At 47.1% G+C, this 13,863-nt stretch overlaps 1 protein-coding gene across 1 annotated transcript; it reads right to left on the reverse strand.

The window, feature by feature from the left end:
* Positions 1-4,161: 4,161 nt before the first annotated feature.
* LOC141569859 (uncharacterized) lies at positions 4,162-9,643 on the reverse strand. Its single transcript, XM_088796332.1, is given in 7 exon segments — positions 4,162-4,407; positions 4,498-4,676; positions 5,410-7,471; positions 7,473-8,622; positions 8,702-9,147; positions 9,404-9,468; positions 9,547-9,643. Coding segments are annotated over 7 exon segments (4,245 nt in total).
* Positions 9,644-13,863: the final 4,220 nt, after the last annotated feature.

Below are 13,863 nucleotides of genomic sequence, written 5' to 3' on the forward strand. Positions count from 1 at the left end.
TAAGATTGTCCTGTTGCCCTTCCCCAATAAAATGTTAAAAAAAAAAAAAAGATAAGATTTCTGTCTGTGATCTGTAGGGAAGATTTCATACACAATAAATTAAAACCACACATTTAAAAAAAAGAAAAAAGAACACTGCCTTCCTTTCCTCTTATTTTCTATACAGAGTAATCTTTGGGATAAAACCATTAGTCACACAGGACATCAGAAATACACTAATTGAGGTTGTTGAAATGGAAGCCAAGCACGGAAATCATAAATAAAATGAAAACTATTCTGTTTTCACACTCAGGCTCACAGAGAATGTATATTGCGTCACAGAGCATACTTACTCCATAGTTTCCTTAAAGAGCTCTATCAAATCTTTGCATATTTAAAGTCCCATTTCCTGGCCTTTCACAGCACACCAAGTAACTGTTGAATTAATCACCATAGACTTTTTTGTTAAAGAAACATCACTGCAGCCAATAGCTAGCTTTTTCAAAAGCTATATCCTCTATTTCAGTTAAACATGAAACTTTTAAACATGATATGTGGTCATAAAGCAAGTTTGTCCCAGCCTACTTCAAAGGGCAAACAATGTTAAGCTAAAAAGAAAAGGAAACATTCCACTCACTTTTGCTAGTAGATCTAGGTGAAGGTTCTCCAAACATCTTGGGACTTAACGATGACAATTGAGAAGATTCATCATGTCTGATTTTCTTCTGGTTATCAAGTAAAACAACAAAGCCGTAAATGGCCTGATGTGTGAGAATGAACTGTTTCTAGCTCCTCTCGTTTGCCGGCTGGTGTCTTTGATGGTAGAGAACCATCTCACTGGCATATGTTTTATTCAGTCTTATTTCTAAATAAAAGAACTTTAACACATTGAAAAGTGTTAAACTGATTTATCAGGAGGCCATTAGGATGAGGAGGCTTGAATGCCTGCGCAGCTTATGGAAGCAACCAGAGCAACGCAAGCTTATATAAAATCGAGACCTAAGGAAAACCAATCACAACAGGCAGGTAGGCTTTAAAGCTGTAGCCAATCAATAATTTCCTTGCTTTGCATCCACCTGTCTCCAGAAAAGTCTCTCCCAGAGATCCTAATGGTGAAGCATTCTTAGCCACTTCCCTGGTTGGTGTTGCCCAGTTGGAATTGAGTTTTGCTCAAATAAACTCTTAAAATTAATATGCCTCAATTTATCTTTTAACAATTTATCTTTTAACTCTTAAACAAGGGTTGTAAAAAAAATATACTGATTTCTGGTTTTAGTCATGTGTGTGTGTTTTAAGAATTTTACCATGAACATCAATTACTGAATAATATTGGAACACATCAGTGCTTCCATGGGACTGTGACATCGGCAAAGCTTGCTTGCCTTGGCACGTTCCTAACTCACACAACTTACACTAATGGTCCGCTGGGGCTTCTGCTGCTTCTCCTGAGTACCTCTTGTGATGTGCTAGTTGATGCTTCCGCACTTTCTTTGTAGCTGCGTTCTTGAGGGCCAAATACCTTGTCGCTGGGTAGGTTTGTTTCTAGGTATTGCTTCTCAAACTTCATTCTAATTTGTATCTTCAATTTGTAAAATCGCTGCCCAAATTTCTGATTATAATCTAAGGAAGCAGGTAGAAACAAAGTAAACAGATGTTGCATAATTGTTAATTATACAAAATATATCCATCTGCCATCTATGTTTGTGGGGACAGAGTCCCAGAGAGCAGTTTCTAGGCTCTCGGCCTCACGTGGAGGGGGGCTGGCTCTGGTAGTGAATGACCATCGACTGTGATTGGATGGCCATTGTTAAGTCCGAGAATCTTTCGCCCCTCAGAAAGACAGAGACACACACGACAATGCAAGTCACACAGCGAGGTTTATTTCCAGCTAGCTGGGGCCCCGTCTCTGCCCGACGCAGCGGGTTTTAACAAAGGACCCCTAGCCTACAAAGCTAAGGGTTTTTATAGCAGTTCTAGGAGCTTAGTAATGACTAAAGTCTTAGGGAGTTCAGTATAGACTTCAATTCTCACATAACTAAGACATTCTGCGATTTCTAAAGTCTTAGGGAGTGCAGATTGCTATGCTTCAAAGAGTTTACAATAGATACGCTTCAAAAAGCTTCTATATCAGGAGATAAAACACCTGGTCTCTATGTCCACATCTTGGAACTAACAATTAGGCCATTAGGATGTTTTAAACTCAAGGCTGTTAATCTTACTCTGATTTTAGAGTAATGGTCCTTGAGCCTAGTGCCGCCAGGGCTGTTAGCCAGGGCTGTTAACCCTATCTTAACCGTGAAGCGGCAGGCCTTACTGTTAACCCTATCTTAACCGCGAAGCGGCAGGCCTTACTGTTAACAGTCTCTTACATTCCCCCCTGTTTGTTGTTCATAATGAGGAATCTTGCTCATTTATGGGCCAGCTGAGTTCTCCAGGGATGGGCACTCTTTCATATTGTTGTCTGAGGACCATGAGCTGGACAGTATTAACACGATCTTTTACAAAATTAATAAGCTTGTTTAATATGCAAGGGCCAAAGGTTAAAATAAGCACAAGTAATATAATTGGGCCTACTAAGGTTGATACTAAAGTGGTGAACCAGGGGGATCTATTAAACCAAGTTTCAAACCAGTTTTCTTGAGCTTCTCTTTCACGTTTTCTCTTGGCTAGCCCTTCTCTAACTTTTGCCATAGATTCCTTTACTACCCCAGTATGGTCAGCATAAAAACAGCATTCTTCCCCCAGCGCAACACACAATCCACCTTGTTGGAGGAACAACAAATCAAGTCCCCTTCTATTCTGGAGTACTACTTCGGATAGGGAGGTGAGCGACTTTTCTAATTGACTAATAGAGGTTTCTAGTCTTTGTATATCCTCATCTATGGCCGCTCTCAGGGAGGTCATTCCTGATTGTTGAGTAGCTAGGGAAGCTATGCCGGTCCCGGCTCCGGCTATTCCTAAACTGAACAGAGTGGCAATGGTTAGGGCAGCAATGGGCTCTCTTTTACTTCTCACACTTGTGTCACTATCCCAATGTAAATACATACTCTCCTCAGGGTGATAGAGAACACGGGCAATACAGCTACCAGGACACAGAATTCATTGGAGGCATTGAAGACCGAGGTAGATAGGCACGGGGTGAGGCCAGTCTTTGAACATATCCACCATCCATTTGTATTGGGGATGAACCATTTGATGTCCCTTTTCCAACTAGGGGTGTGGTCTATGGAGGCACATAGACCTAGCTTAGCCCGGGGCACCTTCCCTAGACAGGTTCCATTGCCACTTACTAGTTGCAAGGTTAAGCCAATTTTACGATCCCCCCATGAACACTGAGAGGGGTTCTTACTGTTAGAGGCGGTGTAAGTGGCATTAAGCCCAATTGCCTCATAGAACGGGGGCTTAACGTCATAGCACAGCCAACAGGAAGTTGTGAGGTTAGGACTGGTGGCATTAAGGGCCTCATATACAGTGCGCATTAGTTTCCGTAATGAGTCTTCAGTAGCCTGTGTAACAGGGGTCGAAGGAGTTACAGGGGTCTTGGGCTGGGTTCCTTCGACTTTTCTTGTGGTGTCTTTATCCCTGGATATTCCCGGGGTCTTGGTAGGGATAAGAGGGGCCAGTACTTTATTTGGACCTACCTGAGTGCTAATTGTTTCGACCGACAGTCGAATAGTCAGAAGACCGCTGGGGTGGGGGCCCATCCATGCCATCCGACCTATATCTAATTGGAACCCCCAAGTTAATCCTGACAACCAACCACGCTCTTTCTGTGCCACGTCTTGGTTAAATTGGATACGTACCTGGGGTACCTGGTTGTGGGGGTCCCTAAAGGAGAATTTGACAAGATCTTTATTCCCAACGTCCCACTGTCGAGGCCCATCATAGGCGGTGACACAACTCCAGCTACCACAATAGTAGTGGTCTGGGCCGCCACAGGTTCTCCAATTGTTTCTGAGGTTCCCCGGACAAGCCCAAAACCCTTGTGCACTATGTCCTTGAGAGGTGTCAATTAAGGCCCGCTTGGACCTGACTGAGTAGTCATACTGCCGTCCACGTTTAAGGCCAAAAATGTCACGCAGGTCAAAAAACAAGTCTGGCCACCAAGTATTGACTGGGGCAGTATGGGTAGTGCTATTAAGGGTCGTTTGGGTCTGTCCGTCCGTTAGGGTCCAGGTCAGCTTATGGGGTTGGTGTGGGTTGATCCCCGCATGGCTTTTCTCCCAGATGTTGAGTAGAAGTAGGACTAGCAACTGCTCCATCGTCGGCGGATACAGGGGGCTTGACGCTTCTTTGAGGCCTGAAGAGTTGCAGCTTCAGAGGGTTATCAGGGTGCTGCCGCGCAGTCCATTCCTCAGCTTGTCTCTGCTCCAGCTGGTTGGCTTGGCGCACGTGAGAGTGATGGACCCAAGGCCCGATGCCGTCAACCTTCAAAGCAGTTGGGGTAACCAGAATAACCACATAAGGACCTTTCCATCTTTCCTCCAGAGTTCGGGACCTGTGTCTCCTTACCCATACCCAATCTCCCGGAACGATGCCATGTTCCGGGTTTGGTGCGTTTTTATCTTCATACAAGGAACGCACTAGAGGCCATATCTCATGCTGGACCCCTTGCAGGGCTTTTAAGCTGGCCAGATAACTTGGGGCCACATTGGGGTCCAGATCCGAGAGAGTCCGGGAAATAATGGGGGGTGGTGCTGCCCCGTATAGAATTTCGAAAGGTGTCAGACCATGTACATATGGTGAGTTCCGGACCCGGAAAATGGCATAAGGTAAGAGGGTCACCCAGTCCCCGCCAGTCTCAATGGCCAGTTTGGATAAGGTCTCCTTTAAAGTCCGATTCATTCTCTCTACTTGCCCTGAGCTCTGGGGATTATATTCACAATGTAACTTCCAATTGGTCCCCATAGCTCGGGCTAGCCCTTGTAGGACTTTACTGATGAAAGCTGGGCCGTTATCGGAGCTTAAAACTTCGGGGACCCCATATCTGGGAAAAATTTCTTCTAATAACATTTTAGCAACAACTTGGGAAGTTTCCCATTTCGTGGGGAAGGCTTCCACCCAGCCTGAAAATGTATCAACCATTACTAGTAAGTACTTATACCCAAACTTCCCCGGCTTTACCTCAGTGAAATCCACTTCCCAACTCCGTCCCGGCACCCTTCCCCGTACCCTAGTACCTGTATGTTGGGGTCCTTTTCTACTGGGTTTCATAGCCTGGCACCCAATGCACCCGATCTACGATCTCTTGGATTTGAGCTGCTTGTCGGGGAAACCGGAGGCGGGCGGACTCGAGAATTGACAGCAATTTCCTTTTCCCCAAGCGGGTGGCTTGGTGCAGGTTGGAAAGAAGAAACAGTCCTAGGTGTGCCGGCAGTATCAATCTTCCTTCTGTATCCCGATGCCACCCCTGCTGATCAGACTCCGGACATTGGTGGCTCTGGATCCAGTGCAGGTCTTTCGGAGTGTAGTCAGGTCGTGGTGGCAGGCGCGGGAGCTCGGGTGTGGGCAGGTTGAGGGCTAAAGCTGATGCTGGTGTAGCCATTGCCGCCATCTTGGCAGCTTCATCTGCTCGTCTGTTTCCTTCAGCTTCTGGAGTCCGTGCAGTCTGGTGCCCGGGGACGTGGACGACTGCAAAAGCCCGGGGCATTTGCACGGCCATCAGCAGTCTCTGTATCTCAGGAAGATTGAGCAAAACTTTTCCTTCTGCTGTAACAAAGCCCCTTTCCCGGTAGATGGCGCCATGCACATGAATAGTGCCAAACGCATAGCGGCTATCAGTGTAGACAGTCACTCACCTCCCTTTGGCCCGTTTCAGCGCTTCCGCCAGGGCAATCAGTTCGGCTTTCTGGGCTGAGGTCACCGGGGAAAGCGAGGCACTCCAAATAATGTTCCCACCTTGGTCTACCACCGCTGCACCCGCCCTCCGCACACCATCTATAATGAAGCTGCTTCCGTCAGTGTACCATATCAACTCACTGTTAGGTAATGCGGCGTCCTGGAGGTCGGGGTGCACTTGGGTGATTTCTGCCATAATCTCTTGGCAATCATGCAGAGGAGCCTCCAGGTCCGGGGTCGGCAGCAGGGTGGCTGGATTCAGAGCGGTGGGGTCAGCGAAGACAATCCGGGGTGCGTCTAGCAAGAGTCCTTGGTAATGGGTTAGGCGGGCATTGGTCATCCACTTACCAGGGGGACATTTCAGGACCCCCTCTATGGCATGGGGGGTCACCACCTTCAGATGCTGCCCGAAAGTGAGTTTATCTGCATCCTTCACCATTAGGGCTACCGCCGCGATAATCCTTAAGCATGGGGGCCATCCTGCTGCAACTGGATCTAACTTCTTAGATAAATAGGCAATCGGACGTTTCCAAGGCCCCAGGCGCTGCATCAGTACCCCTTTCGCTATTCCCTTTCTCTCATCAACGAAAAGAGTGAAGGGCTTCAGGGGGTCTGGCAATGCTAGGGCCGGGGCTCTTAAGAGGGCGACCTTGAGTGTCTCATATGCCTTCTGTTGGTCTGCTCCCCAGGCCCAAGGGACCTTGTCCTTGGTTGCATCATACAAAGGCTTCGCTATTTCAGCATACCCCAGAATCCACAGCCGGCAGTAGCCTGTCGTCCCTAGAAACTCACGGACCTCTCGGGCTGAGGTCGGGACTGGAAGTCTAAGAATAGTTTCTTTAATGGCTTCTGTCAGCCACCTAGTTCCTTCTTGCAGCTTATATCCCAGATAGATGACTGTTTGCTTGCATATTTGGGCCTTCTTTGCACTGGCCCGATAGCCTAGCTGCCCCAGCTCTTGGAGGAGGTCTCCAGTGGCCTGCCGGCATTCGGCTTCAGATGGGGCCGCCAGGAGCAAATCATCTACATACTGCAGGAGCGTAACTGAAGTATGGCTCTGGCGAAACGAGTCCAAATCCTGATTTAGGGCTTCATTAAACAGAGTTGGAGAGTTCTTGAAGCCTTGCGGTAGTCTAGTCCAGGTCAGCTGCCCAGGGGTTCCCGAATTGGCATCATGCCATTCGAAGGCAAAAATGTGTTGGCTGCTAGGTGCCAGGGCTATGCTAAAAAATGCATCCTTTAGGTCTAAGGTAGAATACCAAATATGTGAAGGGGGTAAATGACTTAGTAAGGTATATGGGTTAGGGACCGTGGGGTGGATGTCTTCAACCCTCTTATTCACTTCCCTCAAGTCCTGGACTGGCCTATAATCGTTCCCTCCCGGCTTCTTAATGGGGAGGAGTGGGGTGTTCCAAGCAGAATGGCAAGGTTTTAGTATTCCAGCTTCCAGGAGATGGTTAATGTGTGGGGCAATCCCTTTTCGCGCTTCAGAGGACATGGGGTACTGGCGGATCCGGACAGGCTGAGCCAAGGCTTTAAGTTCAACTACTACTGGTGCTTGGCGGACCGCTCGACCTACACCCACTATTTCTGCCCACGCCTGAGGGTACATTTTAACCCAATAGTCCATCTCGCTGGGGCCATCCAGAAGGGGGAAGGTTGTAGGGTTTGTCTTGCAGGGCAAACAGGCGATGTTCATCCGCAAGAGACGGGGTCAAAATATGGAGGGGCTGTCCTTGGCCATCTAATACCTTGATGCCATCTGGCTCAAAATGGATTTGGGCTTTGACCTTAGTCAGGAGATCGCGCCCCAATAAGGGGGCTGGGCATTCAGGGATAACCAGGAAGGAGTGGGTAACTTGGTGGCGGCCTAAGTCCACTTGGCGCTTACTGGTCCACCGATAAGCCCTAGACCCAGTTGCCCCCTGCACCAAACTGGTTTTCTGAGACAAGGGCTCTGTATGCTTGTTCAAAACTGAGTACTGAGCTCCTGTATCTACCATGAATCCTACTGGCTTCCCCTCCACATATGCAGTTACCCAAGGCTCGGGGAGGGGATCCGAGTCCCGTCCCCTCTAATCACTGTCCATCCCTGCCAGCAGAACTTGTGAGTCTTGCCCGGTATGGCCCTGGCGCTTGGGGCATTCCCTCTTCCAATGTCCATACTCTCTACAGTAGGCACATTGTCTCCTATCCAGTTGGGGGCGCGGCCTCCACGGTCGGGCTGGCCCGGCTGGATTTGGTCTTTCCCTGACAGTACTTTGTACGCCTGCCAACAAGATCTTGGCCATCTCCCTCTGCTGCCTCCTATTCTCCCTACTCTGATGTTCTCTGTCCTCCTTCCTGATTCGTTCCTGCAATTCCTGATTTTCTTTCCTAATTCTATCTTCCCTTTCTTCTGGAGTCTCTCGAGTGTTGAAGACTCTTTCTGCTACTTTCATTAAATCCCGAATAGACATCTCTCCTAGTCCCTCCTGTTTATATAATTTCTTTCTTATATCCGGGGCGGCCTGGTTTATAAAGGACATAATTACAGCCGACTGGTTCTCCTCTGCTAGGGGATCCAATGGTGTGTACTGCCTATAAGCATCATAGAGGCGCTCCAGAAACACGGCCGGGTTTTCATTTTCCCCTTGCATTATAGCTTTTACCTTGGCCAGATTGGTGGGGCGGCGTGCTGCCGCTGGGAGACCTGCCATAAGAGTCTGGCGGTAAACCCGGAGACGCTCCCTACCTTCTGCCTCAGCAAAATCCCAATCCGGTCTGTTCAGGGGAAAGCGCTCATCGATCAGGTTCGGTAGAGTTCAGTTTTGAACAAGCATACAGAGCCCTTGTCTCAGAAAACCAGTTTGGTGCAGGGGGCAACTGGGTCTAGGGCTTATCGGTTGGCCGTCCATTGTCACTGGGGACATTCTTTCTGGCCTCGGTGAGGATCCGCTCGCGCTCTTCGATGGTGAATAAAGTCTTAAGAAGCTGCTGGCAATCATCCCAAGTGGGACTGTGCGTGTGCATGACAGACTCAAACAGGTCAGTTAAACCTTTTGGGTCCTCAGAAAAAGAAGGGTTTTGGGCTTTCCAGTTGTACAGATCACTGCTTGAAAAGGGCCAATACTGGTATGCACGCTCCCCACCTGGGCCAGTCCCTCCTAGGGCTCGCACGGGGAGAATTGGCACCCCCGCGGAGGTGGAGGAGGAGGGCTCCTCCTCTGGAGTTTCTTCCCGGCATCTACGAGACCTCAATCCCCTCGCTGGCCCTTGGGCTGGGGCCTGGGGAGCCGGGGTAGAGGGAGCCGTTGAATGAGGAAGCTCGGAAGCAGCGGCGGCCTCAGGCTGGAGTGGCACCGGCATGTAAGGGGGGGGGGGTCTCTTCAAAATCTAGATCTATCAAAGAGGGATATATGCTTGACCCTTCCTGTAGGATGGGTTTTTGGGCAGCCGGCTTCTCCGGGGGTTTCGGGCTAGCCGTTGGCCCCGCCGGCTGGCAGGAGGGTTCTGAAACAGTCAGGACCTTGGGGGGATCTTCCGGCTTATCGGGGACAAAGGGTTTAAGCCAGGAGGGAGGACTCTCCACTAAGGCTTGCCATACCAGAATATAGGGATATTGGTCTGGGTGGCGCCGATTAACAATCTCTCGGACCTTCTTAATGATGTCTAGAGAAAAAGTCCCCTGGGGGGGCCAGCCCACATTAAAAGTAGGCCACTCTGCAGAGCAGAAGGTGTTAAACTTACCTTTTTTCACTTCCACGCCATAATCACGAGCTTTGGCGCGGATCTCAGGAAAATGGTTCAGGAACAGAGTCTTAGGTGTTACTTGAGCCTGTCCCATAATGGTTATAAAGAGAAACCAGGAAAAGACAAAAGAAAGGACCGAAAACACAATGCCAGAAAACACAACTGCGCACAGGACTTTTCAACACCCACCGGCCGGTCAACCACACTACATCCACAGGAGCCGTTTCAATCACACCATACTCAGGATCCTTACCCCGGCCCGTCTGAACGTTGTGCCTTTTCGTCGGGGACGTCTCCCACGACTTCCAGAGTTGGAGCCTTCAGGGTCGTAACCCGCTCCTTCCTTCCCGTGAGAATTCTCAAAAAAAACAGACCAAACACAGACCAGACCAAGCAGACACCTGTTTCAGCCTCTGGCCGAGGACCTGTTTCAGCCCTCCCTGATTCAGACCGGGGAGCCCTGTTTCAGACTTCCTCCGGTCAGAGGTGGCCAAACCTCTTACCGCGGTTCCCTCTGTAAACCTCGGTATCGGGAGTTGTCTGTCTCTCTGAAGGGGGGGGGGGGGATCCCGGACGAGCCCCCAAATGTTAAGTCCGGGAATCTTTCGCCCCTCAGAAAGACAGAGACACACACGACAATGCAAGTCACACAGCGAGCTTTATTTCCAGCTAGCTGCCCCCCCCCCCCCCCCCCCCCGTCTCTGCCCGACGCAGCGGGTTTTAACAAAGGACCCCTAGCCTACAAAGCTAAGGGTTTTTATAGCAGTTCTAGGAGCTTAGTAATGACTAAAGTCTTAGGGAGTTCAGTATAGACTTCAATTCTCACATAACTAAGACATTCTGCGATTTCTAAAGTCTTAGGGAGTGCAGATTGCTATGCTTCAAAGAGTTTACAATAGATACGCTTCAAAAAGCTTCTATATCAGGAGATAAAACACCTGGTCTCTATGCCCACATCTTGGAACTAACAATTAGGCCATTAGGATGTTTTAAACTCAAGGCTGTTAATCTTACTCTGATTTTAGAGTAATGGTCCTTGAGCCTAGTGCCGCCAGGGCTGTTAGCCAGGGCTGTTAACAATATAGTAACCGTGAAGCGGCAGGCCTTACTGTTAACCCTATCTTAACCGTGAAGCGGCAGGCCTTACTGTTAAGTCTCTTACAGCCATCAGCTGTGGTGGGTGGCCATTGGCTGCAGCTGGTTGGCCAATTGGCTGCTGATGTAACTGCCATGACTGTGTTGGTAGGTTGGCTGGTTGGCTGACTGTGGATTCTGTGGATCCTGCTTCGTGTGTCTTGTTCGGCCACCAGTGAGACTATAGTGGTGTGACTCTCCTAGCTACGGCTCCATGGGTGTTCCTTTTTGGCCTCACCATATCCTGCGTTCTTATGTGGTGAGTGGAATAGAGACTCCGCATGACACCCCATGTGACAGCACCCCATTCAGAACCCCAACCTGTTCGGGAACTCTGACCCTTTGCTTTTTAATAAATTATCCTCTTTTATAACTCCTTGCCTCTCCTTGGTCCGTGCTTCCATCCTTCGGTTTCATGAGACACGATCCCAGCACTCACTCAAAAAATCTACTGTATCACTGGTTTTTAATCTGTTTTCCAAGTACAAGAAAATTTTTTTCCTAAGTTACCTATGACCTACAGTAATTTGGCAAATTATACCTTTGTAAACAAAATTAAAGCATTTATCTTTTTCTTCCTACCTGTTGCCTCCAGATTTCAGGTCCTCTTAGCTAATCCACGTTTGACCCAATTTAAAGGTGTTGACTCTTGGACTCATGTTTCCTAACTTAAAGAAAGCTCTTGCACCAACTGGACAGCTCAACCAACACAACATTTGAAATTTAAAGTGACTGGTAAATGAAGCAGATCACATCTGTTGTGGACAGCTAACCCAAGATTCCAGATAATTCCCCTGTATAATTCCCCTACCTTTCTTCTCACTTTAATTCCTTCCTTTCTCACAAAGATATGGGAGGTCAGCCACTCGCTGTAATAGTTGTTGTTTGCTTTTCCCCCTTAGTTTCTATCTGGGCAGATAACATTGGGCATCATCTTTAAACCTACTTCACACGTCCAAATGCACCCTAATTACACACATATAGAGAAGGACATTTCATGCCTGGCGATTTCAGCCCCCGTGAAGGCACCAGATTTGGAAGAATACTTTTTCCTTGTGCAGGTATTAAAATAAAAAAAATACATGATTATCAACACATCAAAATCCTTGGAGGAAATCGCTGGATACCACTGAAACAAAGCCGACCAGGAAAAATCTTTAAATCCCTGTATGTGAGTTATATTAGGCAGTAGGATTGCTCTTGACCAGCTCCTAGCAGAGCATGTGGGGTTTGCTCTGTTGTTAATACCTCTTGTACTTGGATAAAACACCTCTGGAAAATAGACAGAACTAAATAAAATCCAGGCACAAACCAAATGACTAAATACAGTGCCCACTGACACCTCAGGTTTTCTAATCTTCAACTAACTGCCCTCAGGCTTTGCCTCTTGGTTCAAATCTATTATTCAAATTGAACTTAACATTTTATTTGCTATTATAAAACATTTGCTGTTCTAAAACCACTTGTTTCGCATGTCTTGATGTTATAAGGACAGCACTCTGATAACAGCTGCTCAACTTTTTTGAAATGCTCACTGAGGCCTGTGAGACTTTATATAAACAACCTCAAGAAACGACAGACGTGTCTGCCCTTAAAGGAACACGACGGCAAAGCCTTCCTCTGTGCTGGCGCTATTGCTGCTCCAATGTAGCTAAAGTTCCTAAGAAGAAAGAAAATGACTTTCCCTCCGTTGTGGGACATGACGTACCAGGAATGACTTATCCTGGCAATGAGACACCGACAGTAGCACGACACCCCGAAAATGAGCCGTCCTGACAATGGAGGGCCAAGGACCCTTTGCTGACCGATCAGTGCTGCTTTACACTGATTTATCAGCCATGCTTTGAAGTAAAGATGTTGATCAAAATGAGGGAAATGTCAAAAAAATATTAAACAGAGCCACTTTAAACTGTAGTGGAGCTGCCATCCCAGAGGAACTGCTTTGAGACATTAAAACCAGGCAAATAACCTTTACACTGGGCCTAAAGCAACATTATGTCTCAAAGAACAGTTTGCAAAGATAACAGGAAAGCAGTTATTCTGACTGCTGAACTGAAAATTGTAGTTATTTAGAATTAGCCTCACTGTATTATTTGTACCAATAGAAATGCCTTCCTTCTATTGATGTAATTGTTCCCCTTCATTTTCTCATAAATACCTTTTTCTTCCTTACAGGTATATTCTGTGCGTTTCTGTCTGAATCAATGCTTCCCAAATAGCTACTCTTTTTTTTTTTTTTTAACTCAAATGCTTGTTTCTTCTCACTTTGAAAGCCTTTTTATTTTTATTTTAACACACCCATAGAAAGAGGTGGACGAATCATAAGTGTACAGTGGATTTTCCCAAAGTGAACGTTGGGATAAGCAACACCCACATCAAGGAACATTTCCAGCTCCAGGAAACCCTCTTGAGATGCATTCAGTCAAAAACCAACCTCTCCCCAAGTAGCTCTTAGCTTGGTTTTTAACAGCAGAGAAGTTCTGTCAGGTGTTGGTAGACTGGAATATTACAGGGAAACCCCTCGGTATCTGCCTCTCACTCAACGTTATTTCCCCGGGTCTCACCCCTAAGGCTGTGAGTGGTTGTAGATTATTCATTCCCACGTCTACAGGGGGTCCGTTATATGAACAGGACCATGCTTCTGTCCTCTCACGTTCATGGGCATTTGTGTTACACCCAGATTTCACAAATCATGCTGCCATGAACCATTTTTTCATATATTCTGGCACACACATGCACGCATGTCTATTAGGTATATAAGTAGGAATAGAAATGTTTGGTCACAGGGCGAGTGAATGTTTGGCTTTAGAATCTATGGCCAAAGAATTTTTCAAAGTATTTGAATCAATTTACTCTCCCACTAGCAATATATGAGAGATATAATTAAATTCTTGCCAACAGTTGGTTTTCTCTCTCTTTTTCATTTTAGCCATGATATACCATTATAGTTAATTTGAAATTCCCGTCTGACTAAAATGTTGGGCAATTTCTGTAAATTTATTAGGCATGTAAATATCTTCAATTGGACACTGGACTGGACTAATTGTTAATAACTGAATGGGACTCCAGTAATGGGTCAGCATCTTTTAACTGTTACAGTCCTTTTGTTATAAATGGATCTGTGGTCAAAGACCTGTGATATAATAAAAAAATTTGGTCTTTTTCCCCAGTTCCTGACAC

Source organism: Rhinolophus sinicus, chromosome 2, assembly GCF_057876585.1.
Source record: "Rhinolophus sinicus isolate RSI-liver-muscle chromosome 2, RSI-T2T, whole genome shotgun sequence".
In the NCBI taxonomy this organism is placed as follows: domain Eukaryota; kingdom Metazoa; phylum Chordata; class Mammalia; order Chiroptera; family Rhinolophidae; genus Rhinolophus; species Rhinolophus sinicus.